This window comes from Moschus berezovskii, chromosome 1 (genome assembly GCF_049115385.1).
Source record: "Moschus berezovskii isolate FMDL1 chromosome 1, NW_MosBer_1.0, whole genome shotgun sequence".
NCBI classification, from domain to species: Eukaryota; Metazoa; Chordata; class Mammalia; order Artiodactyla; family Moschidae; genus Moschus; species Moschus berezovskii.
In genome coordinates this window covers 130,295,317-130,322,923 of record NC_142460.1, presented here as the reverse complement: position 1 = coordinate 130,322,923, position 27,607 = coordinate 130,295,317, and the positions used below count along the sequence as shown (strand labels likewise).

At 43.9% G+C, this 27,607-nt stretch overlaps 1 protein-coding gene across 1 annotated transcript in view; it reads right to left on the bottom strand.

Annotated features, from left to right (window-relative positions):
- Nucleotides 1–27,607, bottom strand: part of LOC129551831 (uncharacterized) — a 44,072-nt gene that overhangs the window by 1,485 nt on the left and 14,980 nt on the right. Inside the window, exons 3-17 of the mRNA XM_055420148.2 lie at nucleotides 27,015–27,046; nucleotides 24,932–24,976; nucleotides 18,002–18,043; nucleotides 17,627–17,656; nucleotides 14,237–14,281; nucleotides 13,167–13,214; nucleotides 12,963–13,009; nucleotides 12,817–12,866; nucleotides 12,079–12,296; nucleotides 11,715–11,965; nucleotides 8,271–8,405; nucleotides 5,170–5,308; nucleotides 3,724–3,777; nucleotides 3,386–3,466; nucleotides 634–906 (exon numbers count right to left, since the gene is read on the bottom strand). Coding sequence (XP_055276123.2) covers nucleotides 634–906; nucleotides 3,386–3,466; nucleotides 3,724–3,777; nucleotides 5,170–5,308; nucleotides 8,271–8,405; nucleotides 11,715–11,965; nucleotides 12,079–12,296; nucleotides 12,817–12,866; nucleotides 12,963–13,009; nucleotides 13,167–13,214; nucleotides 14,237–14,281; nucleotides 17,627–17,656; nucleotides 18,002–18,043; nucleotides 24,932–24,976; nucleotides 27,015–27,046 — 1,490 coding nt within the window. The remainder of the gene's footprint in view (nucleotides 1–633; nucleotides 907–3,385; nucleotides 3,467–3,723; nucleotides 3,778–5,169; nucleotides 5,309–8,270; nucleotides 8,406–11,714; nucleotides 11,966–12,078; nucleotides 12,297–12,816; nucleotides 12,867–12,962; nucleotides 13,010–13,166; nucleotides 13,215–14,236; nucleotides 14,282–17,626; nucleotides 17,657–18,001; nucleotides 18,044–24,931; nucleotides 24,977–27,014; nucleotides 27,047–27,607) is intronic.

Genomic DNA, 27,607 nt, shown 5'->3' with positions numbered 1-27,607 from the left:
ATGAGTTTGAGCAGACTCCAGGCAACAGTGAAAGACAGGGCCGCCTGGCATGCAGCCGCTCACGGGGTCGGCAAGAGTCGGACATGACTGAGCAACTGAACACCAACAAAGGACATTATCTGCGCCTGCCTGAGTCCCCCCGCCTGAACCTGGAGCTTTTACATGCATTATCTCTTTTCATTCTCACAAGAGACCTAGGACACTGGGAGTTTCGCATCCATTTGACAGATGAGAATATAGAGGCTTTAGGCAAGGTAAGGAATTTGCTTAGTCATAGATATATTGCACAACACAGGGAATATAGACAATATTTTATAACTGTAAATAGAATATAACCTATAAATATTGTGAAACACTACACTGTACACCTATACCTTATCAAGTATACTTCAATTAAAAAAAAAATCTGCTTGGTCACAAACCTAGCCAGCACTTGAGATGGTATTCTAATGCCTCCTCTGATGCCACACGTGAATCACCTTTAGATTATGACCCACATGCTTACTGCAGAGCATTTGCACAATCTTCTGAACCTGAGCTTAGACATGACTAACACATTCTAGAGTATAAATTTGCTATTTGCAAAGACACAGCTTGACCCCAAGTAAATGACTAAGATAATTTTCTGCTTACCTCTCAGCACATCTTGGACTTCAACTGAATCAACATTTTTTAAGCAGTTACATAAATTCTGAGCTGTGGCATTACTCTGCTCCTTTTCTTGCCACTTCTTCAGCATCTTAAACTTACTGATCGTAACATCGTCTTCCTTCTCCCGGATAGCATCGATTTCGCTAATATTCAGCTTCAGGTTGGCAATGGCAATCTTTAACCACTCCTTCCCCAGCTTCTCAGCAAGGTTAAACAACTGAGTGTCTGTTAACAGGGTTTTATTCTTCACCCCATCTAAAAGCACATGAAGAATTCAGTAGTTCCTCTTATGATCTCTTTATATAAAAAAGGATACCATGATTTGAAACTTTAACTGCTTTTAAAATAAATTTAAGTGCCAAAAAAATCCCTGCTTTCCAAACTATTAGAAGATCCAGAGGGAATGATTACACATAAGGTTGAACTGGGGTATAACGCTCACAAAGATAATTCAGTGATTCAGGGAATGAAATTGTTTTACAAAGCTGCACAAATTAGGCTGGAGGAAAAAAAAATCATGCACCAAAAATAATTTACGTGGCTCAAAAAGAAAAATATACAACTTTTCCCCTTGCCCATCTCTGCATCTTCACATCCAAAAGTGCTACCTTTAGTGGTCACTAAAGAGGGTAGCAAAAGATATGAACTGCAGTCTCCATTCTGCCATCTCCTGGCATTAGGAGGAAGAGCATATTCCACAGAAAAGTCAGGGCACAGTGTCTGTAATATCAGTATCTGCTGTTCACTGAGAAACCATGTCATCATTCTGGAAGGGATTATGTTCACCAATGCAAACCAGTGCCCCAATACAAAACACCAGCCCCAGCTGAGTTTTCTATGTTTATACTTTTCAGATGGCTGTGCTACGATGCAGCAAAGCTCACCAGGTGTAGAGTCTCGTTAAGGATCCTCCAGGCTTTACAAACCCTGGAGGTGCCACGAGAAAAGGTTGAGAGGAAGAATCCTTCCTGCCCCTCCTCCGGAACCATAACACTTCACTCATCTAGAGCTAATAGTCTAATGAAGGGAACCTAACATTTCTATTGAACCCTAACCCACTTAACTCAAGAATGGTTTCTAAAGATGGCCACTGCCCCCTAGTGGTCTTCTAACGCATGTGGCTTGTGTTCCTCTCAAACTGCTACAAGAGAAACCACACAGGGAATCCATCCATCAAAGATGCAAATTCTCAGGATCCTCCCCAAACCTACTGTGTCAGATTCTACATCTAAACTTTAACAAGATCTCAAAGTGACTCAGAGTTAAGAGATGACTATATTTTAAAAAGCAAAATGGTGATATGCTGAGCCTCAAACTATCAGGATAGTGAGTGACTCAGTTTCTCAAAAAATGTTGTGAAAATACCTAAACAAAAGTAAATCATTATTATTTGCTACCACATTGTCAACTCTAAAAAGGCTGGAAATCCTTAATTTTCTAGGTAGTATTTGATCATTTTATTCTATGTCTAGCTACTTGTTCTTGGAGCTAATTTTCAACAGCCAAATAACTGTAAAAAAGGAAAAATTTTTCCTGAGTGTCCCATTCACTTATAAGTGAATAATTTTTGAGGATCTAATATACAGCATGATGACTCCAGTTAATAATAAATACAATGCTGTACTCTTGAGATTTGCTAAGAGAAGGTCTTATGAGTTCTACCACCAAAAAAAAAAGAAAGGTGACTGTGTGAGGTGATAGATGAGCTAATTAATTTGATTGGTAAATATTTCACAATGTATGCATACATCAAAGCATCCCACTGTGTACTTATATACAATTTTTATCTGTCAACTATATCTCAATAAAACTGAAAGAAATATGTATCCCAATTTGGTTAGGTTTTAAAAATAATTCCAGAGCCTCATTTATTTTGATGTTCATTTAATAGAAATAATAAACAATTCTCTAGTGACATACAGTAAAATCAGACATACGCCATCCTCTTCAACTCCAAGGGAATAACATCTTATTTTAGTCTATAGAGTTTATCTGCTTTTAGATTCATACCTTCTTACAATAATAAAAGGTATTTTGATGAAAGGGTTCATCTACACGAGGCCTCCAAAGCCTTAAGATCTTGTTTTGTGTAATCTGAGTCTGGGTTTTTTAACTTCAATTTGTGAATTCTGGTTGGACTTGAATATTGAGGTACATACTCCATCTTCTGGCTCCTTAGAGTACTGTTCTTAAGTGCTTAAATCTCTACTGTATTTTCACAGCTACCAAGCCTTGGTCTCTGCCATTTAAATAGAAGAAATTAACTTGACCATTATCTCTATTAATTGAGCTGGTGGCTCCCTCCCTGCAAATATAGTTAATAACTGTGAAGCCAGTGAATGCACACATGGACATTCACTAGTCACTTCTTCAGTTAACGCTCATTATCTTCTACATTAGAGGCTGCAGGCTCAGTGCTACACGAAATGCACAGATGGACAGGCCATGGCCACTGACCCTACAGGCTGCAAGACCTTCCCTTGGCCCCCAATTCTACTTTCACCAAGTGCAGGGGAGGAGTGGGCAGTCGAGGTGGAAAAGGAGGCTGGGGCAGACCACCTAGGACCTTTATCCAGGCCTGAGCAGCCTGCACACAGGGGGAAGGTAGCTGGGAGAGCAGGCACACCTAGGATACAACTCCAGAAGACTGACCCAAGAAGAACATGTGTCAGATGAACATCCTGAGGGGGACCAGAGGAAGGGACTGACAGCCACAGAGGACATTTTTACAAACCTGAACTGTCAATCTGCTTCATTCTTTTATCATAGACCATCTCATCAGGTAAGCTGCTACTCATTTTTCGTCGCCTGTTACCTTTAAAAAAACAACAACAAATTGGCTTTCCCTTATGGTTTTATTATCCACCCATCTTCAAGCTGGACTTTTTAAAAATCATTTTAAAATCATCATTCTGACAGAACAAATTAAAAAAGGGTTCAAAGCTCATTCAGATGATTAAGGGTTATGGAACACTTAACAGATCCTGAACGTTACTGGATTTGCAAAGCAGAATTAAAATTCTAGTGGATGGAAGGAAGAGACGAGTTTAATGTCCACTTACAAGCACTTACCACTTGTGCCGCTTTTTGAAATGTTCTGGTTCTGATGATGCTGAACCCAGTCACCTGTTAAGGTACAATAAGCAGCGGTTGGAAAAGTGGTATGAAATTGGAATTAAAGCATCGATGTGTGAAAGCATGTGAAGCTCTAGGGTTTTGGTAATCTCTCTCAAATTCAAATATGGGTTTTAACTTGGTATGTATGCAAATACTCTGAGCTTGAACTCCTTCCAGCATGTCTGGTGGGACCAGTGTTTCCCATATTTCAGTCATCTGCACACTGCTGGCATGGTATCTGCCACACCCAGAGGTCAGGTGAAATGTCATTCCTTCCCTATTCTCTAAATCTAAAACTACTGTAAATAGAACACTGGCGTCATGTGCCATATGGAGAAGGAAGCCTTAAACATTTTTTAAAAATAAATAACATCTTTAAATTTTAAGTGTATTTATATGTACCCCACTCCAGTATTCTTAACTGGAGAATTCCATGGACAGAGGAGTCTGGTGGGCTACAATCCAGGGGGTCACAAAAAGTCAGACAAACACACACACACAGATACACACACACACAGATACACACACAGATACACACACGTAAAAGAATCTCATATATGTATTATCATTATGTATACTTGGTGGGTTCTTTGCAGAAACTTCATTATGATTTGACACCACCTGCCCATGAGTTCAGCCCTACTCTAACAGATGCCTAAATGTTGGGCAGGCCTTCCACAGGTCCCTTGAGTGAAGACGTCTTATGAGTGATGGGCAATTTCCATTCATCGTTAGGATAGGCCTCCCCAAAATAATAGAAACCAGAACCATCTTACGAGGCAGAACATTATTAAGTAAGTTTTCAAGAGAGTCTTAAAAAGTGGTCTTTAAAACTGCCAAGAGACTTAGTCTGAAAGAACATCTGTTATTCAGGTTGCTACATATTAAATACCTTTATTACTGAGGCATTTGCTATGATTAAAAAGTAACATCTTTCAGGTTCACTTATTTGAGCAAATTAAATAATACAATCCCTAATACAGAATCCCAAAACTAGGGCTCCTCTGGGGTAAGTAACTGTAGTTTGGATAAAAGGGCCTGTTTCAAACTGGCTAATTTAAGAGTATAATATTGAGAACAGGGATCACACCTATACGAAAGCTTCCGGCTTAAACTAGGACAGAATCCCAAATGGATTAGATTACATTTTGCTTCTGGAGTATAAAGCCTCAATAGCGAATGGGGGCTCTGTGCGCCTGCTGAGTGTGGGGATTTGACGGCGGGGGCCTGAGAACCAGAGCTGGCACTTTTGTCCCAAGAACTGGGGCCTCTGCTTCTCTTAATCGAATTTTTTGATGTTATGGTGTACTCCATTTGCTTTCTACCCGAGCCACTCCTCCCAACCCTCCCCAACCCCCCACCTGCCAAACAGAGTTTTAATTCAAGATACAAGATACTCACACTCTCTCAGTTTTGCCTTCCATACAATTTCCTCAGAATCCATTTCAACCAAGAGTAATTTAAACTCCACTGGTTGCTCCAGATACACTTCGATATAACTTTTCAATTTTAAAAGGGAACCATCCACAAATTCAATTTCCTTTAAAAAAAAAAAGTGGCTAATTTAAAAGTTGCATTAACAACATAAAATGTCAGACAAGGAATAAAGGCAATGAGAAGGGTTAGTGCTTCAGTGGACGCCCGTTGAAATTCTGACCTTGTAAATCCACTCCTTAACCACACCTCCTCTCACTCTCCCGCTTTCAGCCCCTCCTCACTCTTACTTAGAACTGTTTTCTACCTCACTGAAGCTTCTAGTCCCATGGCCCTTGTTTTCCAAAGTGTAACTTTTCAGCCCTTTCCTGACTTCCAATATTTCATGTTCCCCAAATGGAACCTGTGCTCAACCATCAGCCACCCTCTCCCAGGTGCTTTAAACTCCTCACCACCTTTCTCTTAGATCTTTCTCTGATATGTCCAACTGATTTCACATTTACAGAACTATGTGCAGTCTTGGGTCCACATTCCCTCACTGAACACCACCCTCCCCCAACAAATCCTTTTATAACTACTTTATGAATACAGGATCCCAGAGAACTGAATGAATTTGCCCAAGTCCACATCTAAGTGGTGGAACTGGAATTGGAATCCACGCCTGTGACTCCAAAGTCTGAGCTCTTAACCACTATTCAGACTGTCTCCCGGCTTCCCGTGCCTCTGCTTCTCTCCAGACTGGCTAGCAAGAAATACATTTTTAAAAAAACATCAGTGAACTGCACTGGGTGTCACCATCACAAACTAAAGCTCTTAACCTGTTCCTCTTCCTATCTATTCCAAGTCACTAGTATCATCCTCCTAACCTTCTAAGGGTCAGGCACCGAGGTCTACAAAGCTGAGACAGTGTCTCCCCTAACCCCATTCTCCTAAATCCCTCCAGGTTCATTTCCCCAGAACTCTCCTGGGACTCAGCCCAGCTGCACGGTCCTGTGCCCTCCTTAGGCACCTGGGGCCACCTCTCCCAGGACAGCCTGGGAAAGCTTGTCTGTCCCAGGGAATCCCTCACCCTTCAAACCCAGAGCCAACATCACCCACGAGAAAGCCTTCCTGGAAACCCACTGCACTTGGTTCAGTTCAGTTCAGTCGCTCAGTCGTGTCCGACTCTTTGCGACCCCATGAATCACAGCACGCCAGGCCTTTACTCATCTCTAAAGGAACACCACGTGATAGTAAAATTATTTCTCTACGTGAATGGAGCATTTCCCTCACTACACTGGCATCTTTGAGGGAAAAGACTGTGACTTACTTATTTTTTAATTCTTAGCACTTATCAGGCTGGCTGGTAATAGGCACATCTGATGTCAGTTAAGCAAATCATTAATGGTATAAAACGAATAAGAGCACCTTATATTTACACGGAGTTTTACAACTCTCAGGAGTGCCCCAAACCATTACTTTATATGATCCTTACAGCAATCTTGGGAGATTATCCCCATTTTATAGGCCAGAAATCTGGTTAAGAGGGAGCACACAGTTAGTGACAGACTATTGGAGAAGGAAATGGCAACCCACTCCAGTGTTACTGCCTGGAGAATCCCAGGGACGGGGGAGCCTGGTAGGCTGTCTATGGGGTCACACAGAGTCGGACACGACTGAAGTGACTTAGTAGCAGCAGCAGCAGCATGCACTAACTATGTGACTATGCACTAGAATGCAGACTATTTAAAGCCCTCTAGCTATCAACATCTTTTGTAAGAAACAACTCCTGGGATCCCCTCGGTCTCTTTCTGAGAACATCCACCCATTCAATATGTATTCTTCCCTCTCCTAGTGGTTCTCAACCTTGGCAGCACATTATAGTCACCTTGAGAGCTTTAACAAGTCCAATGCCTGTGCCATTCCCAGACCAATTAAGTCAGCATCTCTGGAGGTGGGACCCAGGCCACCGAATTTCTTTTAAAGCTCTCTAGGGAAATCCATTATGCTGCACAGGCCACTCAAAAGCACACCCTTCTCATTTAGTTCTACTGCCCAGACAAGGCTGCAGTTTGATTCTCGTGATTCTCTTGATGTGCCATCTGCTGGGGCCTGAGGGGTACGAAAGGGACAAAAATCAACCTCTCAGATCCCAGTGGGGAGATGGTAACTTCAGGAGCCAAGGCAGTCGGGGCCGTGGGCAAGCTCTGCTCACACATGTGGCCTGGGCAGAGTGCCCACCTGCTTTGCACATTGGTTTCCTCAGGCGTGTTACTGTATGGCTCAAATGGTTCAAAGCATGTGCAGAGACGCTTTGAAACTGAAAAGGAAGGAAGACTGTCCTGATCAACCTGACTGCTTCGACAGGGCACAAGGCCCTGGTAATACCAATATAATAAAACAATGCAACATGGACCATTGCCATTAGCTTTCTTGCCCACACTTTTAATTTAATGGAATCAAAACATGTTTTCAACTTTTCAAAAACTGTAAAACAGACAAAGGAGGTAGACAAAAGGAATTTCCACACAGATGTCCAGACTAGATAAGCTATGGCATACACCCAGGGCACATAATGAAAATAAACTTTAAAAATAACTAAGTCCTTTCCGAGAAGCCAAAATCACTTACAAGTGTCGTGGTGTGTACAGTGAATGCTTCAAATCTAAACAATTTATTCCCATAACTACTTTTCAAATGCCTTCCAGTAGGAAAAGCCCAATATCCTTTGTTAGCAACTCTTTTCCATTAACCTTTAATGCTTCGCATGACTTAAACTTAAGTTTTGTACTCCTTTGAAGCTAAAATTATTTGAATAACTTAATTTAAAATGCAAGAAAACTGAAAACCTTTTCAAAGGGAAAGAGAAATGGAGAGTCTATTTTTTTGATGACTGCAGATGAACCCTGAAATTCAACAGCATCTTTGGAATAAACAGCAAGTTTAACAAGACAACTGCTTTCTTAGACACTGGGAAATAAAAAAGGAGAACAATATGCATTATTTTTAAATATCTTCAAAATGCTGTGTCTAAGAAATCTACACGCTCCCCCCACCACTACTCCAAGTTGATTTTTTACAGTGTCTACCTCTGGGGTGATCTCGGCTTCTGGCTCACTGATCAGCCTGTACTTCTTCCCGTTCTGCAGCAACTTCTGGCAAACCGGAGGCTTGTCGATTTTCATGAATTTCTTAGAGGAATGCTTTACAGACTTGGAAATATCCTAAAGGTGGAAATAGGTTTGGGTTTTGAAGTCCATCAGCAACAACTGTGAGAGTCGAAATCAAGAGCCGGGCAGTGCATGTGGCAGTTGTATTATTTTCACGTCCTCCTACAGAAGTGACAGCCAGGGAGGATGTCCCACAGTGATCACAAGCGGAAAAAGTCCCAGAAGTTGAGGCACCTTTGTTCTATGCATCTCTCACATAGCCAAACATCTTCCCACAAAAACACTACAGCCAAAAGTGTCACTTATACCCTGTGTGGCACCACCAATTTGCTTCTGAAGGGTCTGAGAACATTACATGAGCACTTGCATTATGCATGGGTACTAATTCCATGCCCATCATGTGAACAAAGAGCCCCTCTTTTACTGGACGTCGTTCCAGCTGACTCAAAGATTGTCTCTGCCCCACACTTGATGCGTTCCCATCCTTGCTGCCACAACTATCTTTCTGACGTGGCCCTAGAGGGGACACCGATTTTACATGCATTGTTCCAATGCCCCCCAAGAGGTGAATGTAATCTCTGGCCCAAGCTCCCTTGGTAAAGTAGCTGTATGGCTGAATATGAAATTTAGGTTTCTTGAGACAGAGTTCAAGGAAATTTTTTCCTACACAGGAAAAAAAAATCAACTGTAGAAGGTATAAAAATAAAACACCAGCCAGGAAGGATATCCTGCCTTCCCCATGCCACACTCTCCATTGTCCTGATGGCAGCCTTCTCCACATCTGCTGAAGCAATCAGCTCCTGACCCCAGCTTCCCAGGAAGTCTGGATAATGGGCTTTCAGTTAACTGAATTTACTTTTAAAATATAAGGTTCATTAAATAATAGTGCTTTTTCCAAATCTATGATGATTCTACTTTACATGTATGCGTGTTCAGTCACTCAGTCATGTCCACCTCTTTGTGACCCCATGGGCTATAGTCCACCAGGCTCCTCTGTTCATGGGATTTTCTAAGCAAGAATACTGGAGTGGGTTGCCATTTCCTCCTCCAGGAATTATACTTTAGGTGCAGTTATTTTTATACCACTTTGAAGGTTACTTTCCCAACTGAAAGTATTATCTTTAGTGAGATTACAGGAAGCATATTTTATTTTCTTAGGAGGAAACAAAAAAACTATCAAAGTTTTTACACTTTAATACATATTGCTAGTTATAATCGGTGTAACATTTTTAAAGCATGCAACCTAAAATCCCTGGGAGTGGGTAGCTTGATATAAATTCTGTAACTCAAATCATAATTCACAAAGTAGTATACTTTATCATAGCTGTGTGGATCACAATAAACTGTGGAAAATTCTGAAGGAGATGGGAATACTAGCCCACCTGACCTGCTTCTTGAGAAACCTGTATGCAGGTCAGGAAGCAACAGTTAGAACTGGACATGGAACAACAGACTGGTTCCAAATAGGAAAAGGAGTACGTCAAGGCTGTATATTGTCTTCCTGCTTATTTAACTTATATGCAGAGTACATCATGAGAAATGCTGGGCTGGAGGAAGCACAAGCTGGAATCAAGATTGCTGGGAGAAACATCAATAACCTCAGATATGGAGATGACACCACCCTTATGGCAGAAAGTGAAGAAGAACTAAACAGCCTCTTGATGAAAGTGAAAAAGGAGTGGAAAAGGTTGGTTCAAAGCTCAACATTCAGAAAACTAAGATCATGGCATCCAGTCCCATCACTTCATGGCAAATAGATGGGGAAACAGTGGAAACAATGGCTGACTTTATTTTTTTGGTCTCCAAAATCACTGCAGATGGTGTCTGCAGACATGAAATTAAAAGATGCTTACTCCTTGGAAGGAAACTTATGACCAACCTAGACAGCATATTAAAAAGCAGAGACATTACTTTGTCAACAAAGGCCCGTCTAGTCAAGGCTATGGTATTTCCAGAAGTCATGTATGGATGTGAGAGTTGGACTATAAAGAAAACTGAGCACAGAATTGATGCTTTTGAACTGTGGTGTTGGAGAAGACTCTTGAGAGTCCCTTGGACTGCAAGGAGATCCAACCAGTCCATCCTAAAGGAGATCAGTCCTGGGTGTTCATTGGAAGGACTGATGTTGAAGCTGAAATTCCAATACTTTGGCCACCTGATGCAGATAGCTGGCTCATTGGAAAAGACCCTGATGCTGGGAAAGATTGAGGGCAGGAGGAGAAGGGGACAATGGAGGATGAGATGGTTGGATGGCATCATTGACTCGATGGACATGAGTTTGGGTGGATTCCGGCAGTTGGTGATGGACAGGGAGGCCTGGCGTGCTGTGGTTCATGGGGTCGCAAAGAGTCAGACACGCCCGAGTGACTGAACTGAGCAGAATGCTTTTTTTTTTTTTCACATCTGTCAAACCCTGATTTTGAATCTGAAAGGATAATTTTGAGTCACCGCTCTATCTTTGGTCAGTGCTCCACCCACCTCTAAGTCATTATAACTGTATTGACAGTGGGTCAGGGTATAAAAGGAGATTCAATCCTCTGTTCTCAGTGATATAGTTCAGAAAATGGGCTAAACAACATAGATTTCTTCTGCATTTTGGCAAACGGGTTCCATTATGAATATCCAAACCCTTCCCCTCAGGTCATTAAACATACTGGGTGCTTCATGAGTATTTGCTGCTACAAAACCCAGAATGTTGAACCCATGATCCAAACGTCAACTTTTACCCAAAAAATTACTCTGGAATGAGTTACCCTATGAGGTGTGTCTTACTGGCAGAGCTTTAAGCCAAGGAGGAATCTCTAGTCTCCCTACATTTGACCCAAAGACCCAAAACGGCCCCCCAGTGTATCCAGAGCAGGTGCCTTGCCAACTGTAATGTCCCAGTCACCTGGGAATACTGAGCAGGGCAGGCTCTGAGTCTGCAGGTCTGGGAGGTGCTGAGATTTGGCATTTTAAGGAGCACCCTTGCTGATGGCAACCAGCCACTCCTGGTTCCCTGGTCCCCAAATCACATGTTCAGCAGCAAGGCTGTAGAGAATAGATAGCCTTGGCTGTTCTCCAGGCAACCCTCTCCAAGGCCAGGCCTGCTTGATTGTGCCACACCCACCTCTAGAGAGCTGTTTTCCTATCTGCTCTCCTCCCAACGCTGTTCACATGTCTAAACACCCATGTTCCATGGATCTGAGGACCTGGCACTGATCTTATAACTTCTGTGAGTCAGCATGACATCAGACCCACCATGGGGAGACAATTAAATCAACATTGACACCCAGATCTGAAAACAACAGACATCACCCAGACCTTGTATAAAGTCTGAACACACAGTATTCAACATTTAGTATTCACTTTCATTGGCTTTACCTTGATGAAGGATTCATTATTGGTTGCTACGTACACTCGAAAAGACAAGGATGGGTTATGGTCGATGGCTTTGTACAGAATCACCGCCCCGTGGTGGAATACCGTCTCTTCGCTTTGAATAACGGGTCCCACAGGAGAAAGAGAGCTCACACGCCATTTGACGTGGGTTGCAGAATGGTCCACAGTATATTCTAATGAGGCCCCAGTACTTTTAACATGGAAGACTTTGAACGTCATGTTGGCATCTCGGTCTGCTAACACACGAAGGTGAATTAGTGTTCTGCGCATTGCATGCGTCGCACACATACTCTTACACGTCCACACATGCACATGCCAATTAAACTTCTAGCAAACAAATACTCACGACCCAAGCAGAGGGAATGTGGAAACTGAATAGAGGTAAGACAGAGCGGGTCACATTTAACATCAAACAAGGGTCCACCGACGGCCCAGGGCTTCATAACTAGGTCTGAGTATTTGCTCCAGGACAAGACGCAATACTTGATATCAACTTTCCGGTTAACCTCAAATATCAGACCAGTCTCCGTGCACTGGTAAGTTCCCTCTCCATCCACCTTCAGCCTGCATTGGACAGATAAGAACACCTGTCAAGTCCTGATGTTTGTTTAGGAGAGGATTTCTTAAAAGAAAATTTTTTTAACTCATTTATTTTGTTGTTTAATTTTACTCCAAAGCACTGAGGGAACTCCATAACATTTTGAAGCAGCATCACAATCAAAGGAAACAATCTAAGGCTTTCCCTGATGACTCACTAGTAAAGAATTCTCCTGCCAATGCAGGAGACACGGGTTTGATTTCTGATCCAGGAAGATCCCACCTACCTCGGAGCAACTAAGCCCGTGTGCCATAGGAGAGTAGCCCCCACTCCTCGCAACTAGAGAAAAGCTGGCACAGCAAAAAGACTCAGCACAGCCAAAACAAATAAATAAAATTATATATATATAAAAAAAGAAAACAATCCAAGAAAGTACATAAAATGTGTGAAGTTAAGGTATGCTGTTTTGTGTTTCCCCAACTTGGGATTATTTTTACATAGATAAATTACTAATGGTATCATGTCTCCTGTATCCCAATGACTCACAGAAACTGTCCTCGAGAAAGAAGCCTGGGGGTCACCAGTTCATTGTGTTTCTGGAGAAAAAGCACAGACATAACATATAAGTAAATGTCATTTTCTTAAATAAAGCAAATTAAAGAATCATCCTTTGTAATTAAAAACATACTTACATTTTCAGCATTACAGTGCTCACAGTGAGATTGGATTTTATTAGATTCTAAATGATAGAGAAAAAATTTTACTTACAGGAATGTGATTGGCATTTTCAGACAAAATTTTTTTGACAAATATATATGATATGACCATATCACAAAATTCAAAGATATAGCCCCCTCAGCAAGAATGAGACTATTTTGGAGAAAGTAAGTTCATACCTGAATTAAAATGATGGGTGGGCAATTCTTTATCCTCCCATTCTTCACCTATAAAAGATATTGTCACACATGTATTGGCATAAGTCAGTCACAGGTAAATCAGCTAACCCCCACCCCCCACACCCAGCCTCACAACCAAGAGGAACTTTGTGCTAAATCACTCCAGTCATGTCTGACTCTTTGCGACCCTACAGACTGAAGCCTGCCAGGTTCGCTGTCCATGGGATTCTCCAGGCAAGAATACTGGAGGGGGTTGCCATTTCCTGCTCCAGAAGATTGTCCCAACCCAGGGATTGAACCTGTGTCTCCTGCATTGCAGGCGGACTCTTTACCATTGAGCCACCGGGCAAGCCCAACAGGAACCTTAAACGTATATTAAACATCTCTTTGAGTGGATTCGGTGATACATGACACATTCTGCTTGTGAGTCTCGCTGTAGGTATAAGGCAGCAGTTTCCAAACTTTTTGGCACCAGGGACTGGTTTCACAGAAGATGATTTTTCCACGGACTGGGGGATGGGGGGGTGTTTAGGGATTATTCAAGTGCATTACATTTATTGTGCACTTCATTTCTATTTTTATGACACTGTGATATATAATGAAATAATTATACAACACATCACACGGCAGAATCAGATCATTAGGCATTAAAGTCTCATAAAGAGTGGGCAACCTAGATCCACGGGCAGTTCACAGTAGGGTCTGTATTCCCATGAGAATCTTGTCCCACCGCTGATCTGACAGGAGGTGGCACTCAAGCGGTAATGCAAGCGATGGGGAGTGGCTATAAATACAGATGAAGCTTCGCTCACTAGCTCACCGCTCACCTCCTGCTGTGTAGCCCAGTTCCTAATGGTACCAGACAGTGGCCCAGGGGTTAGGGACCCCTGGTGTAAAGCAGGAAAATAAGCTTGAATGTGAAAGTTGCCATGCACCCCACTTTGGCACATTAAGTCTTCAGCTGATCTTTGGACACTGAAACAACCGCTCTCTCATCTCACACCACAGGCACAGGGTGAACAGGATACATTAGAGAAGACAAGAGGGCAAGGGCACCGCCTCACTCTTACCCTGAGCAGACGCTTCCTCAGTGCAAGACTCGCCTAGTTCCCCATCTGTGGAGACAAAAAGAGCTCAGGGCACAGGTGGTCATGAGCAAGCTCTTCGGTGAAGAGCCGCAGGCCCCAGCGAAGAATCCCTGAGAGTCAGAAGTCGGGAACTAAGCTGGAGTTGTTATCCCCAAGACAGAGCCTGACTGGCATCAGCTCTTCAGGTTAGTATAGTCAGCCAGTCCACCCTAAAGGAGATCAGTCCTGGGTGTTCATTGGAAGGACTGATGCTGAAGCTGAAGCTCCAATGCTTTGGCCACCTCATTAGATGAGCTGACTCACCGGAAAAGACTCTGATGCTGGGAGGGACTGGGGGCAGGAGGAGACGGGGACGACAGAGAATGAGGTGGCTGGATGGCATCACCGACTCGACAGACATGAGTTTGAGTGAACTCCGGGAGTTGGTGAAGGACAGGGAGGCCTGGCGTGCTGTGATTCATGGGGTCGCAGAGAGTTGGACACGACTGAGCGACTGAACTGAACTGAACTGAAGCTGGAACTGTCTTGCAACAGTCTCTGATTTAGCGTGCAGACTCTTTGCGTTGGCCCCACTACTCGTCTCCGGTCAGCCTCCCTGCGTCTACTGCCCTCCAGTCACGCTGAGCTCTCCACACCAAAGCATGCTCCTGCCTCAGGCCTTTCGCACTCACCGCCTCCCAAGCTGAATATTCACGCTGCTCACCCAGTCACACCCCTGCCGTCCCCGCTCCAATGTCGCCTAATCAGAGAGGCTTTCATGACGTCCCACCCCTCTCCCAAAGCAGGGCCTGCCTGACACACCTCTTCCCCCTTCATTTTCATCAGGGCACTGCTCACCACCTCGCACGTGAGAAGCTCACTGTTTCTGCTTCCTGTCTCTCTCCCCACTAGAATGTAAGTTTCACAAGGACTGTAATCCCAGGGTCTGGTAAGTGTCCATTTTCTGAATGACTAGAATCCCAGAATACAAAAACACATTATGAAAGGGAACAGTGGTGAATTTTCATATTATCTACACTGGCTACTAGTTGCATGAGTTTAGGCTCTTCAGTTACGTACAAAATCTTTGTCTATTACTTTCCTCATCTGTTAAATGAGAATTAACGTAATACCATTCCCCAGAAAGACAGAAAATTAAATTCTAGGTAGGAATTGCGCCTGGCACTCAGAAAGCAGTCAGTAAGTGCCAGCTATTATTTTGCTATGGTGATGTGTGAAAATCAAAAACATTAATAATTCTGAAGCAGACCATAACCTTTCACTTGGGAGACGGCCTAATGTGTTGAACAGTTGGTTTTATATTTGAAAGATCTGAACAACCTTTGGGAGGGTGAGTCCTGTTAGTAAGACAGGCATCTTGAGCACACATGGAAGGCCCAGGCCACCACCAACGCCCAGAAGCAGTGGACCCCCTCTCCGCGCCCCCAGGACCCTGGCACCAGTCCTGGCTACACAAGCTGCCTGCTCTCAGGACATTACACAGGGACCAGGGGTTGCAAGACAGAACCAGCTTTAAAAACCAGCATTAAAATGAAATACAAAATAGAGACTAAACGTATTCAAAATTCTGGACTCAGAATACCATAGATCTGAAGGTTCTGAAACACCGACCCAAGTCCTGCACCAGAAAATCTTTCAATCCTATTCCATAGTCGCTATCCTAAAAAGCATCATAAAATTCTAAATATTTAATGACTATCATCTACACTGCATTTCACCCACATCCCACGTTTTTTGTGTCTTGCTATTTGCCTGGGGACCTGAGAAAACGAAAGTTGTTAGAGAAGCCTAATCACCCAGCACACAGTCTTCCACCAGGTCTTCCCAGCCACAGCAGAGAAACTGATGCACTTCTCTCCAATACAAAACCCTCGGCGTCTCTTTAATCCATGCGATTCAGGTGACTTCAGAGCTCAGAATAGAAGGTATACCCAATCAGAAGGATGATGGGTGGGCCTGCACGGCCAGTTGGCCCACCCACAGAGAAGCAAGCATCCCAGGGTAGCCTATTTGGTCCTCCCATCTGACCTGAGAATGGAGGTGAATGGGGGTATCTTTTTGACCTCTTCCCCAAGGTGGAGGATAAAAGGTCTTTTAACAAAGAGAATAACCTTGGGGAAAGGCAGGGCCCTGTGGATAGCCCTGGACATCCAGGGTGTCTCATATGGCCAAGGGCCAGGTCCAGTGGCTCCCTGACCTACATGTGCCCTGTCTGACGGGACTGATTCCAGCCTCCAAATCTGAGCCTATCTTGAGCCTCACAGACTCCAAATGACTTCCACCTGGTTGCCACCCTGACAAGGCCCTGGGCCAAACCTGGTTGCCAGGACCCTGGGGGCCCTGCCTCTGGATCCCGTGTCTCCATCGCCATTTACTCAGTTATTAACCAGGGACAACAAAGAACAGATCCCAAGACACAGCCTTTGACTTCATTTCTATTCTAGTCCAATCTATGGAGGCTGGACTTCTGATTGCATTTAACTGGATGAAATAATCCTTATTATGTATAAGGAGGATTGGAAGTAAGAAGGCTGGTATACATTATTCCTTAGGGGTATCAGATGGTGACATCTACTCCACGAGTGTGATACAGAAATAACTACAGGTTCTTATCTATACACAACATGACTGCAAGGAGTTTACAGTTACCTTCAGTGGGTTCCCCACTGGGAAACTGCAGAGAGAATTAGGTTAAACACAGGACTTATGAGTGAAAAGACTTCATTTATTTTAAAATATTATAAAGACACCCCCTGACTACCTTGTTAAAGTATTTGTGTTCATAAGCAGATTATATTCTAAGAACTAGGAGGGAAAAAAATCCTAAAGTATAATAAAATCAGTTAAAATAAAAGCTTAGTCATGCAACTTAAGTTTTTCACAAAACTTTAGACCAAAAGCAAATTTTATATTTAGAATCTATGTCTTTACAGTGGTTTCATGACTCAAGTTGTTCATAAAAACAGCCAGAACAGCAAGCCAGAAACTTTAAACCACAAATGGTACCACATTTTCAGCAGTGAACAGTCTACTCTGTGATTAACTGTGAGCAGTGCCCATCACGGGAAGAAGCAGAGGCTGTGGCTGTAGATTTTGGTCAGTCCCTCAATCTCTTCTCCTCTGGGAACCGCAGAGCAAAGCCGCACATGCAGAGCCTCGGCATCAGTGCAGACCAGGAACATACCCCTTGTATTCCAAGTGTACTGAGCTCAAACTTTCAAAATGCTTATTCATTTCCCAGTGTTGAGCCCAATCTGACACAGGAAAAAGATCACGAACAAGCAACTTGCAACTTAAAAATCTCAAAGCCTATCCCTCTTTCTTCCTTTCAGCAACAAAAAAGAAAGTCAGAGGGAGGAAGGATATACTCACTTGTTTTTTCTGGTTTTGCCTCCTCATTATCTACGAAAAAAAAAAAAGGTTGAAATCATATGTCATATGAAATTCAAATGACAACTAAGAAAAAAACACACAGACTAATGGAAGAAGAGGTGAAGTGTTTGCCTCTCACCAACAGCAACCATTTCCTGTCTTTCTTCCTCGGCTCATCCTGTTTTGCCACTTTACTTGCCAACTAGAAATTATTTACCATGTAAGTACTTTTCGGTACTTCACAAAAAGGACACTTGTAATTACGATGTCCTCAAGCAATATCAGTGACATGGGCTTTACATTAAAATAAAAATAAAGGTGTCCATGTTTAACTAGAATTCTGCTATTAAAGAAAAACATACACAGATAACTCACCAGATTCAGCTTCAGAACCGCTCTCAGAACTGCTGTCCTCACCTGATAAAAAGGATACACAGGAGAAGCACACAATGAATAAAAAAGTAGGAACTATTTTTTTAAATTATACATATAATAAAACAGACCCAAACTCAACTAATTTCCTCCTTTTACTCCATTCTCACTGAGTCCCAAACTAGTCTGGTTTACGAAAAAGAAAGGCTTATCCTTCTTTGGAGCTGGATGAAATATACTTTAATTACTTAAAATATGAACCCAAATCATACTTTGGCTGCAATAACCACTTTATTTGGGTGTCACCCAAGTCTCACCCAGCCTGACCTGCCTCTACTGCTCCCATCTTGCCTCTGCACTGTGCATCTAGAAGGTTCCATGCACAAGTTCAATGATACAACAGTGCAGAATTCTGTAATGCAAAATGCCATTTCCCTGAAGCACAGGACAAAGAGTCTATATGATTCAACTACTTCTGGAGTGACCCCGAGAATGTCCCCTCCCTTTCCTCACCCCCAACTCAGCCCGTCTGTCCACTGCAATCAGGCTTCTGTTGCCACAGTTAGCTTGGAATTCTTTCCCCGACATCCCCAAAGGCCCACTAACCCCAGACCCATGGGACAGATCCATAGTTCCCAGAGGTAAAGGCATCTACCAGCCCTTCCTGTCCACACAGCTCTCCCATCCGTCCTGGTTCTCCACCCACCTCTGCGTGTCTTCCACCTGCCCTACTGTGTGTGCTTAGTGCTCACTCGTGTCCGACTGTTTGCCACCCCATGGACTGTAGCCTGCCAGGCTCCTCTGTCCATGGGGATTCTCCAGGCAAGAATACTGGAGTGGGTTGCCATGCCCTCCTAGAGGGGATCTTCCCACCCAGCGATCAAACCCCAGTCTCCGACACTGCAGGCGGATTCTTTACCATCAGAGCCACCAGGGAAGCCCACCCAACTACTAATACCCAGGCACCACTTCCCACACACACCCAGCCTTCTTTCTACCTTGAGAGCCCCACAAGGACCTATCACCTACTCCCAAAGCGGATTCCAACTCCCACCTCCAAGGGCACCCTGACCTGCCCTGACAGACCAGACAAGCACCAAGGCACCTCTCTCTACCTCACCTACCCTCTTCAACTGCTCCTCCTGCTTCACCCTGCTTGGGATCCCCTGAGTAAGTATGTGGAAAGCTATTAATACGATTCTCAGATCTTTCCTCAATACACACAAACAACCAAAACCAAAGATGGGCAATGGCTACATGGAGGAAAGAAAAGATTTGAGAATAAAGATGAGAACAATAATACAGCAGCTAAGAGCAGCTTTTCTGGGGTGTTCACTATGTGCCAGGCACTACAGAGTATATATACTTACTCATTTACATGTATTCATGAATTACATTTATGTACTCATTTTGCATATCTATATTTACATATATTTATGTAAGAGCTTTATATATGTTAACACATTAGCCCTCACAACTGCCCCATGAGGCAGGCTGAAGTCAGTTAATTTCCTTATGTAAGACCACCATCACCACCAAACCCACTACCCCTATTCTCCACCCAGGGAGTCTGAAGCTAAGATATCAACTTGGGTAGTCCAGCTTGAACTTGCACCCTTAACCATGTTGTTTCACTTGCAAACATGCTTCTTGTTGCTTCAGCAGTTTAACACCCAGGAGCTGGTGATGGATAGGATGAGTGGGAAGAAAGGGAGTAGGAGGCAGGTTCCCACATGAGATGATGCCTGAGTGGAAGGCGAGACACTGAAACAGGGGCTGGGAAATCAAAAGTGATGAGACATGGCCTTGGTCCTCCAGGGCTCGAAGCACAGAGCAGTGGTTCTTAACCTTGGCTGCACACTGATACCACCTAGGGAGCTTTACACACACACACACACACACACGCACATGTACACACACGCATGCACGCACGCACACACACACACCCACACCCACCCATGCCTGGGATTCTGCCCTTCCTTAGCGGGTACTGATTAACTAATCGGGCGTAGCATTTTTGGTAAAGATCCCCAGATAACTGGAATGTACAGCCAGGGCTGAGAACCATGGACTAAAACCAACCCACTGTAATCACTTTCTTACTCCCCAAGCTGTACCCCAGCGTGATACCTCCAAGTTCTCAGACACGCCATCCCATTGCCTCGTTATCCCTTCCCCAGACCCCAAGGTATTTATGAGAAGCCAGCCCAAAGTCACTTCTGCTGACCGACTCCCTCTGCCCCACCAAGTCAGATGAGCCATGCCTCTCTCCGATCCATCCGTTTACCCCACTGTCAAGCGGTGGCTGCTTGTTGAGCTGTTGGTGCATGAGCCCTGGAGGACTGAGGCCGTGTCTCACCACCCTGATCCCCCTACACCCATCCCTACAGATGCTCCATGAGGATGAATGTGTGAATGAACAAATGCTTTGCCCAGCTTTAAAGAACCGAGCAGCCCCTACCATGTCTTTACTCTGCCAGTTCCCTCTAGCAGTCTGGGACTTCTGCGTGTGTGAGTGCGTGCGTGCGTGCTAAGTCGTGTCCAGCTCTTTGAGATACCATGAACTGTAGCCCACCAGGCTCCTCAATCCATGGAATTCTCCAGGCAAGAATAGAGGAGTGAGTTGCTGTGCCCTCCTCTAGGTGATCTTCCTGACCCAGGGATTGAGCCTGTGTCTCTTATGTCTCCTGCAATGGCAGGCGGTTTCTTTACCACTAGTGCCACCTAGGAAGCTCCAAGGACCTCTGCAGGGATGTAATTCTGCCTGGACCAGCCCCAGGTGAGGCCCACCTTCTGCTCCAGGTCCCTGGGAAGTGAAGTCTTCAATTCACCTTCCCTCTGGTTTGGGGTCTAAGACTCCTGATTCTATTTCTGCTTCCCTGCCCTGCAAGCCCCCTCAAGCCCCCAGAACCATTTTTCTGTCTCATGGCACATATTTGAGAACTAAGTAAGATGTCTGTGAAGAGTGACCAGCCCGGGGCCTCATACACAGTAGTCACAATTTTTAAGGGGTAGCGATTTTTACTAACAGGTCACACTCCTAAACTCTAGTGACAGGCCAGCCCAAGCATGCTACCACCAGCACTAAACCCTCCTATGTTTCTGTAGGTTAGAGCTCTGGCAGCAGGATCCCTGTTTGGGGAAGCTAGCATGCAAACAGCCCCCAACTCTGAGTCTCTTTTCTCATTTTCTCATCCTGATGGGTTCCACCCTCACCACACCCAGCTGTCCTGAATGCCAGCCCAGATGCAGACAAAACCTACACCCCTTTCTTTCACCCATTTCATTCCACTAAAAATAGGCTAAAACTTTAAAAGATAAACCTAAAAAAAAAAAAACTGAAAGGAAGGACAGAAAGGTGAGAAAGGGAACAGAGGGAATGTGACAGCAGGCAAACTGAAATCCCAAGTCCCATGCCTTATCCGGTCTAGAAGCCCGGTCCTCAGCGGCGAAAGTGTGCAGTCTGCACCACCAGACCGCCAGGGGATCCCCACCTACACTTCCTGACCAGCCTCCCTTCAGCCAGCTGAGAAGGCTTCAGCCCACTCTGACCTGAAGGGTCTCTCCCCTCACTCGAGAATCTGAATTATCTACTATACTCTGCATTCAAACATTTTTCCTCTCAATTTCAGACACTGTTGGCAGCAGGCTCTCTCCTCCTTTCTTAGACAGCGGTCCTTGCGGTCTCCTAATCTTCACTTTGGTTGCATATTACGAAACCATCGTTCTCCTACTTTTTTATTTGACGTTAAACCAAAGGGTACTTCGCACAACTTTAGGGACCATTCTTCTTCAGTCACAAGGAACACAGAAATCTCATAAAAATAACTGATGTAATCATCAGACCAGTACAAAGTTAGCTTGATGAAAAAGGGGGAAATATACTTAATCCTCCAGATATAAAAACTCCCATCTAGCAACAAGATTGCCAGGTGGCCCTGTTTTCAGAAATGACAAGGGCAAGGAAACAAACTAGAGGGACAACTTTTGCTACTTGTCTGTCCTAAATATATTCTGTTGCACATAAACCTAATCACAGGAGTAAATCAAGCATACAAAAACCACAATCCCAGAAAATGGTTTGGGACGCACGGCCCTGGGCACAGAAATGATTGAGCTTAAGTTTTTTCAAGAAAACATGGATTTTTTTTCTGGATGACAAGTTTCGGATTTTTTTCTTCTGATATACTTTATTTATTTTTCTATAACAACCTTCATCGTCGTGTCGTGAAGTCTCTCAGTCGTGTCCAACTCTTTGCGACCCCATGGACTATAGCCTACCAGGCTCCTCCCTCCATGGGATTCTCCAGGCAAGAGTACTGGAGTGGGTTGCCATTTCCTTCTCCAGGGGATCTTCCTCCCAACCCAGGGATCAAACCCAGGTCTCCTGCATTCCAGGCAGACGCTTTAACCTCTGAGCCACCAGGGAAGCCCAATAACAACCTACCATTCTGTTCCGTTCAGTCGCTCAGTCGTGTCTGACTCTATGTGACCCCGTGGACTGTAGCCTACCAGGCTTCTCTGTCCATGGGATTCTCCAGGCAAGAATACTGGAGTGGGTTACCGTTTCCTTCTCCAGGGGATCTTCCCGACCCAGGGATCGAACCCGGGTCTCCCGCATTGGAGGCAGACGCTTTAACCTCTGAGCCACCAGGGAAGCCCAAACCTTATTGAGATCTAATTCACACACTACATAATTCAAAGTGTACAACTCAATGGCTTTTCACATATTCACAGTTCCCTGGTGGTTTTGATGGTAAAGAATCCGCCTGCAATGAGGGAGAACTGGTTTTGATCCCTGGGTTGGGAAGATCCCCTGGAGGAGGACATGGCAACCCACTCCAGTACTCTTGCCTGGAGAAGCACCATGGACAGAGGAGCCTGGTGGGCTACAGTTCATGGGTTCGCAAAGAGTCGGATACAACTGAGCAACTAAGCAACAACTGTACATTCATCACAACAATCAATTTTTCATTTTCAACATCTCCTAAAATACACTGTACATTTAACTATCATTTCCATCTCCCTATTCCCCTTAGACCTAGATAACCAATACTCTATTTCCTGCTTAAATAGATTTGCATATTCTAGACATTCCATAAATGTACAGATTCCATAAATGGAATTACACAATATATGGGCTTTTGTACCTGGCTTTTCTCATTGAGCATGTTTCCAAGGTTCCATGTTGTAGCATGTATCACCACTTCGTTCTTTTTTATGACTGAATAATATTCCACTGTATGGTGTTATAATATTGAATTGTGTCCCCCCAACAAAAACTTCATCTTTTAAGTCTAACCCACAGTACCTTAGAAAATGACCTTATATGGAGATACAGTCTTCATAGAAGTATTTACCTTTAAGCAAAATGAGGTCATCAGGGTGGACACTAATCCAAGATGACTGGTGTCCTTACAAAAAGGGAAAATTCAGACCCAGAGACACACCACAGGGAGAACATCATGAGATCACGATGATGGCTACCTACAACGCCAGGAAAGAGATCTGGAACAGACCTTCCCTCCTAGTCCTCTGAGAGAACCAACCCTGCCAACATCCTGACTCAGACATCTAGCCTCCAGAATGTGAGACGACCTACTTCCGCTGGTTAAGATCCCCAGTCTATGGCACTTTCTTACAGCAGTCGCAGCAAACAAACACAAATGGGTACACCATGTTTTGTTTATGCGTTTAAAACCTGATGGACTTTTGGGTTGTTTCCAACTTTGAATATCATGAATAACGCCGCTGTGAACATTCATGCACAAGTTCTTTTGTAGAGATATGGTTCCATTTCTCTTGGCTAAATACACGGGAGAGAAACTGCTGGGTCAAATGGCAATTATCTTTAACTATTTAGGACTATCAAACTGTTTTCCCAGGTGGCTGTGTCAATCTACATTCCTATCAGCAGGGTGGGTGGGTGTAGGTGTTCAATCGTGTCTGACTCTCTGTGACCCTTTGGACTGTAGCCCACCAGGCTCCTCTGGTGGTATTTTCCAGGCAAGAATACTACAGTGGGCTGCCATTTTCTTCTCCAGGGCATCTTCCCAACCCAGGGATTGAACCCACATCTTCTGCATCCCCTACATTGCAGGAGGATTTTTATTACTGAGTCACTGGGGAGCCCTCTATCAGCAGTGTATGAGGGTTCCAATTTCTCCACATCCTTGACAATTCTTGTTCTTATCTTCTTCATTGTAGCCACCCTAGTGGATGTGAAGTGGCATCTTTCTGTGGGTTTGAATTGTATTTCCCTGAAATAATACTGAGCATCTTTCATGTGCTTATTGGCCATTTGTACATCCACTCTGGAGAAAAGATTTTGTAATCCAAAGGTCCTATGCAATCTAGCCCCCAACTGCCTCTACAGACATACTTTGGTCCTGAAACCCTTCCCCTCGCTGATTCCAGGCATCTGACCTTCAGTCTCTACAAACAAGCACTGTGCACTTTCCCACATGGGGACATTTACACCTGCAAGTCTTTTGAACTCAGATAACTCCTGTCCCCACCTTTGCCCTGTTACCGCAATGCATCCTTCAGAGTTCATCACCTCCTCAGTCAACCGTCACCTCCTCAGGGAAACCTTCCAGGAATACCCCAGCCAAGTATCCACCACCTGGCTTGGCTCACAGAGGACCCTGTATCAGGTTAGTGAAACCAATCTAGGAAATGGTCAGATAAATTCTCAGTTTCATTAAGTACAGCTTCATCACCAAATTTTAAGTTACTCATTTCACTAGGCTAGGTAACCATGAAAGTTTAAAACTTAATCAGCTCTTTCAAGTAGAAAGATGAAAGTTCCTATCTTTCATGCAGATTGCTTAAAGTAAAACAGAAAAATAAATTGTTATTTATCTTGCAATGAATTGATTAGTTTATAAAAATTTCATTTGGGCATTTACCAATATTAGTCATATCTCTTACCTGATTTAGAGTCCCCTGAAGTATCTAGGTTGGGGCTGGGGCAATCTAAATTTTAAGAAAGAAATCACGTTTAGTAGTATAAATACAAGGATAAAATAGAAGATTGTGTTCATTTTTGTAAAAAATCATTAAACCAAAAATAACAGAAGTATTCTCTTCTATAAACTGAATCACCTCTTTAAACCCAAAGCAGCATTGCAAGTCAAATTAACACCCAGTTACCAATGGTAAGCAAGGCCATATTCTCAAAGAAAAAAAGATTTAGACTAAGCAACCTTAAGCCTTTTCCAAGAGAAGGCAAACAGAAAGCCAATAAACTTTATAATGACCTTTGGTTGGGTCCCTGGCAACCTCTCAGTCCTGTGCTAAAGGAGTGGCACTCTTTGTTTGATTAACTTGCTGCTGCTGCTGCTAAGTCACTTCAGTCGTGTCCAACTCTGTGTGACCCCATAGACGGCAGCCCACCAGGCTCCCCCGTCCCTGGGATTCTCCAGGCAAGAACACTGGAGTGGGTTGCCATTTCCTTCTCCAATGTGTGAAAGTGAAAAGTGAAAGTGAAGTCAGTCAGTCAACTTAGCCGCTCCCTAAAAACATCCCTGGTGATTAAGTAACTTGACACCAGAAAGGGAAAAAAAAGCACCTGGTTTTAGATTTTGTAACTGAAGAGCAGACAACGGTGTTACTATAGAAAAGACTCAGAGTCCTTTCCCACTGAACAGTCAATTCATGCAAACAACCATCACCGATTTAGTGAAATGACATAGATAACTTGGGATCAGACTAGGGAGGACCTCAAACGCATTGAGTAGAACTGGCCTTGGGGGATGGTTCTCCTACAGGGAATGAGACGAAGATGCAGAATTACAAGAGTGCTTCAAGCTGAAATGGGCCGTGGTATTCCCAAAGACGCTGGTGGACTTTGCAGGGGACGGAGGTTGCTGTTGTTCAGGATGCATTAGACTCCAGAGAGTCTAAAACTCCACTGCAGAGATTCAGCTATGAAATGATAAGAGCTGAGGCCAATGTAGGTGGATGGGAATGGAGATATAGTAAAGGAGAAGAAGGGGTAGCTAGTGCAGAAGTTACCAACAAAATCAACTAGAGCAAGAGTATTTCTGTGGAGGGAAGGACTGCCACTTGGTACCATGGCCCTCATCTGCGTTTATGCCATGCTCAATTAGATGGCTCATGGAACAGGACCTAGCACTCTTCCATTTCATTTGTCTGGAACATTCACCCACGCCAAGGCGGTGAACAGAAGGGGCTCGATTACTGGTTGACTACTTCTCCTCGGCGCAGACAGAGACTACTGTACCTTCACTGACTTACTGCCCACCGTGTGATGGGCACTCTGCAGAAGTTAGAGGAAGATCCAAGTCCCAGCCAATAGCATGTGTGAGGACAAGGAAGGACCATGCAAACATTGACCACTGTAGACAAGAGACAATATGAAAGGAAGGAAGGCGCCAGTACTTTGCTGGTCAGAGAGAGAAATTGAGAGAAGGGACTCAAGCCTCAGCAACCCCTAAACCTCGACCCATGACCTTCTTTTAATAGCAGAGGTTTAACTTGGCCCAGTTTCAGGGATAGAATTAGGTGTTGTTATTTTCATTAAGCATCAGTAATTGGTGATAACACTCAAGTATTAAAGAAAATATCTACCCGTGCCTAGAACAATTATAGAATTTCGTTGACAATGCTTCTCTATTCTTACTCTCCTGAATTTAAAATAAGGTTAAAAAGAACATTAGAGCCAGAGTTTAAAAGGAAAGAGATGTAAGAGCATTTGTTTTCTATTCTTAACTTACAAAAACCACAAAGGTATGAATTCTTTACATTTCATTGTTTTAAATATCTGTTGACAAATAATCTTAAAGAAAATTCTGAAAAACTGTCATTATCCCATTATCCTAACCTATTGATTATTTCAACATATTTCTGTAAGTTGGTGACTACATGAATGTAACGAGGCAATTGCAGCCAATAAATAAAATGAATACAGAAATCATTTTCTAAAAAGTCAAATTTCCACACAGTGCAGCTTAAGTTTTTCAATTACGCAACGTTGACTTAGAGTTCATACCTTTTTCTTCTGAAGAGGCATTGTGATCATCACTAGAACGAGAAAAGAAAAACAGTTTTATAAACGCATACTAATTTTATACAAATAATTATGAAAGTCTTCAAAATGATCATACTATGTTTCTACAGAAATGTTGGCAGGTGGAATAACTCTCTCCCCCCTCAAGGCTCTTCTTGCCCCCTCACTCCCACTCCAGCCAGACTCAAAACCACAGGGAGACAGGTGGCTTTGGAGTGTGCAGGTGAAGCCCTGCCAGCCCGCTCACACCCCGGGTACCACCAGCATCGGGCACCAGCAGCACCGCGCACAGGGTCACTGCGCTGAATCCCCATCCCCGTCTCCAGCACATCCATCCACCTCCCGCCGCCACGCTGGCCTCCAGTCCCTCCTCCTGGTTCCTCCAGAGGTCTTCTCACCTGCTTCTCCAGCCTCCTCCCTCAGATAGAGTACTTCCAGGAAATGAAGGGCCTGGACAGCTCCCCATTCAATTAACTGGTCCTTTCACCGCCTGACCTGGTGTCTGCATCCCCACCCCGGCTCTGCCGTGCTTAGTCTCACGGGAGGTCTCAAGGGAGAACTCCCCATCTTCGCTT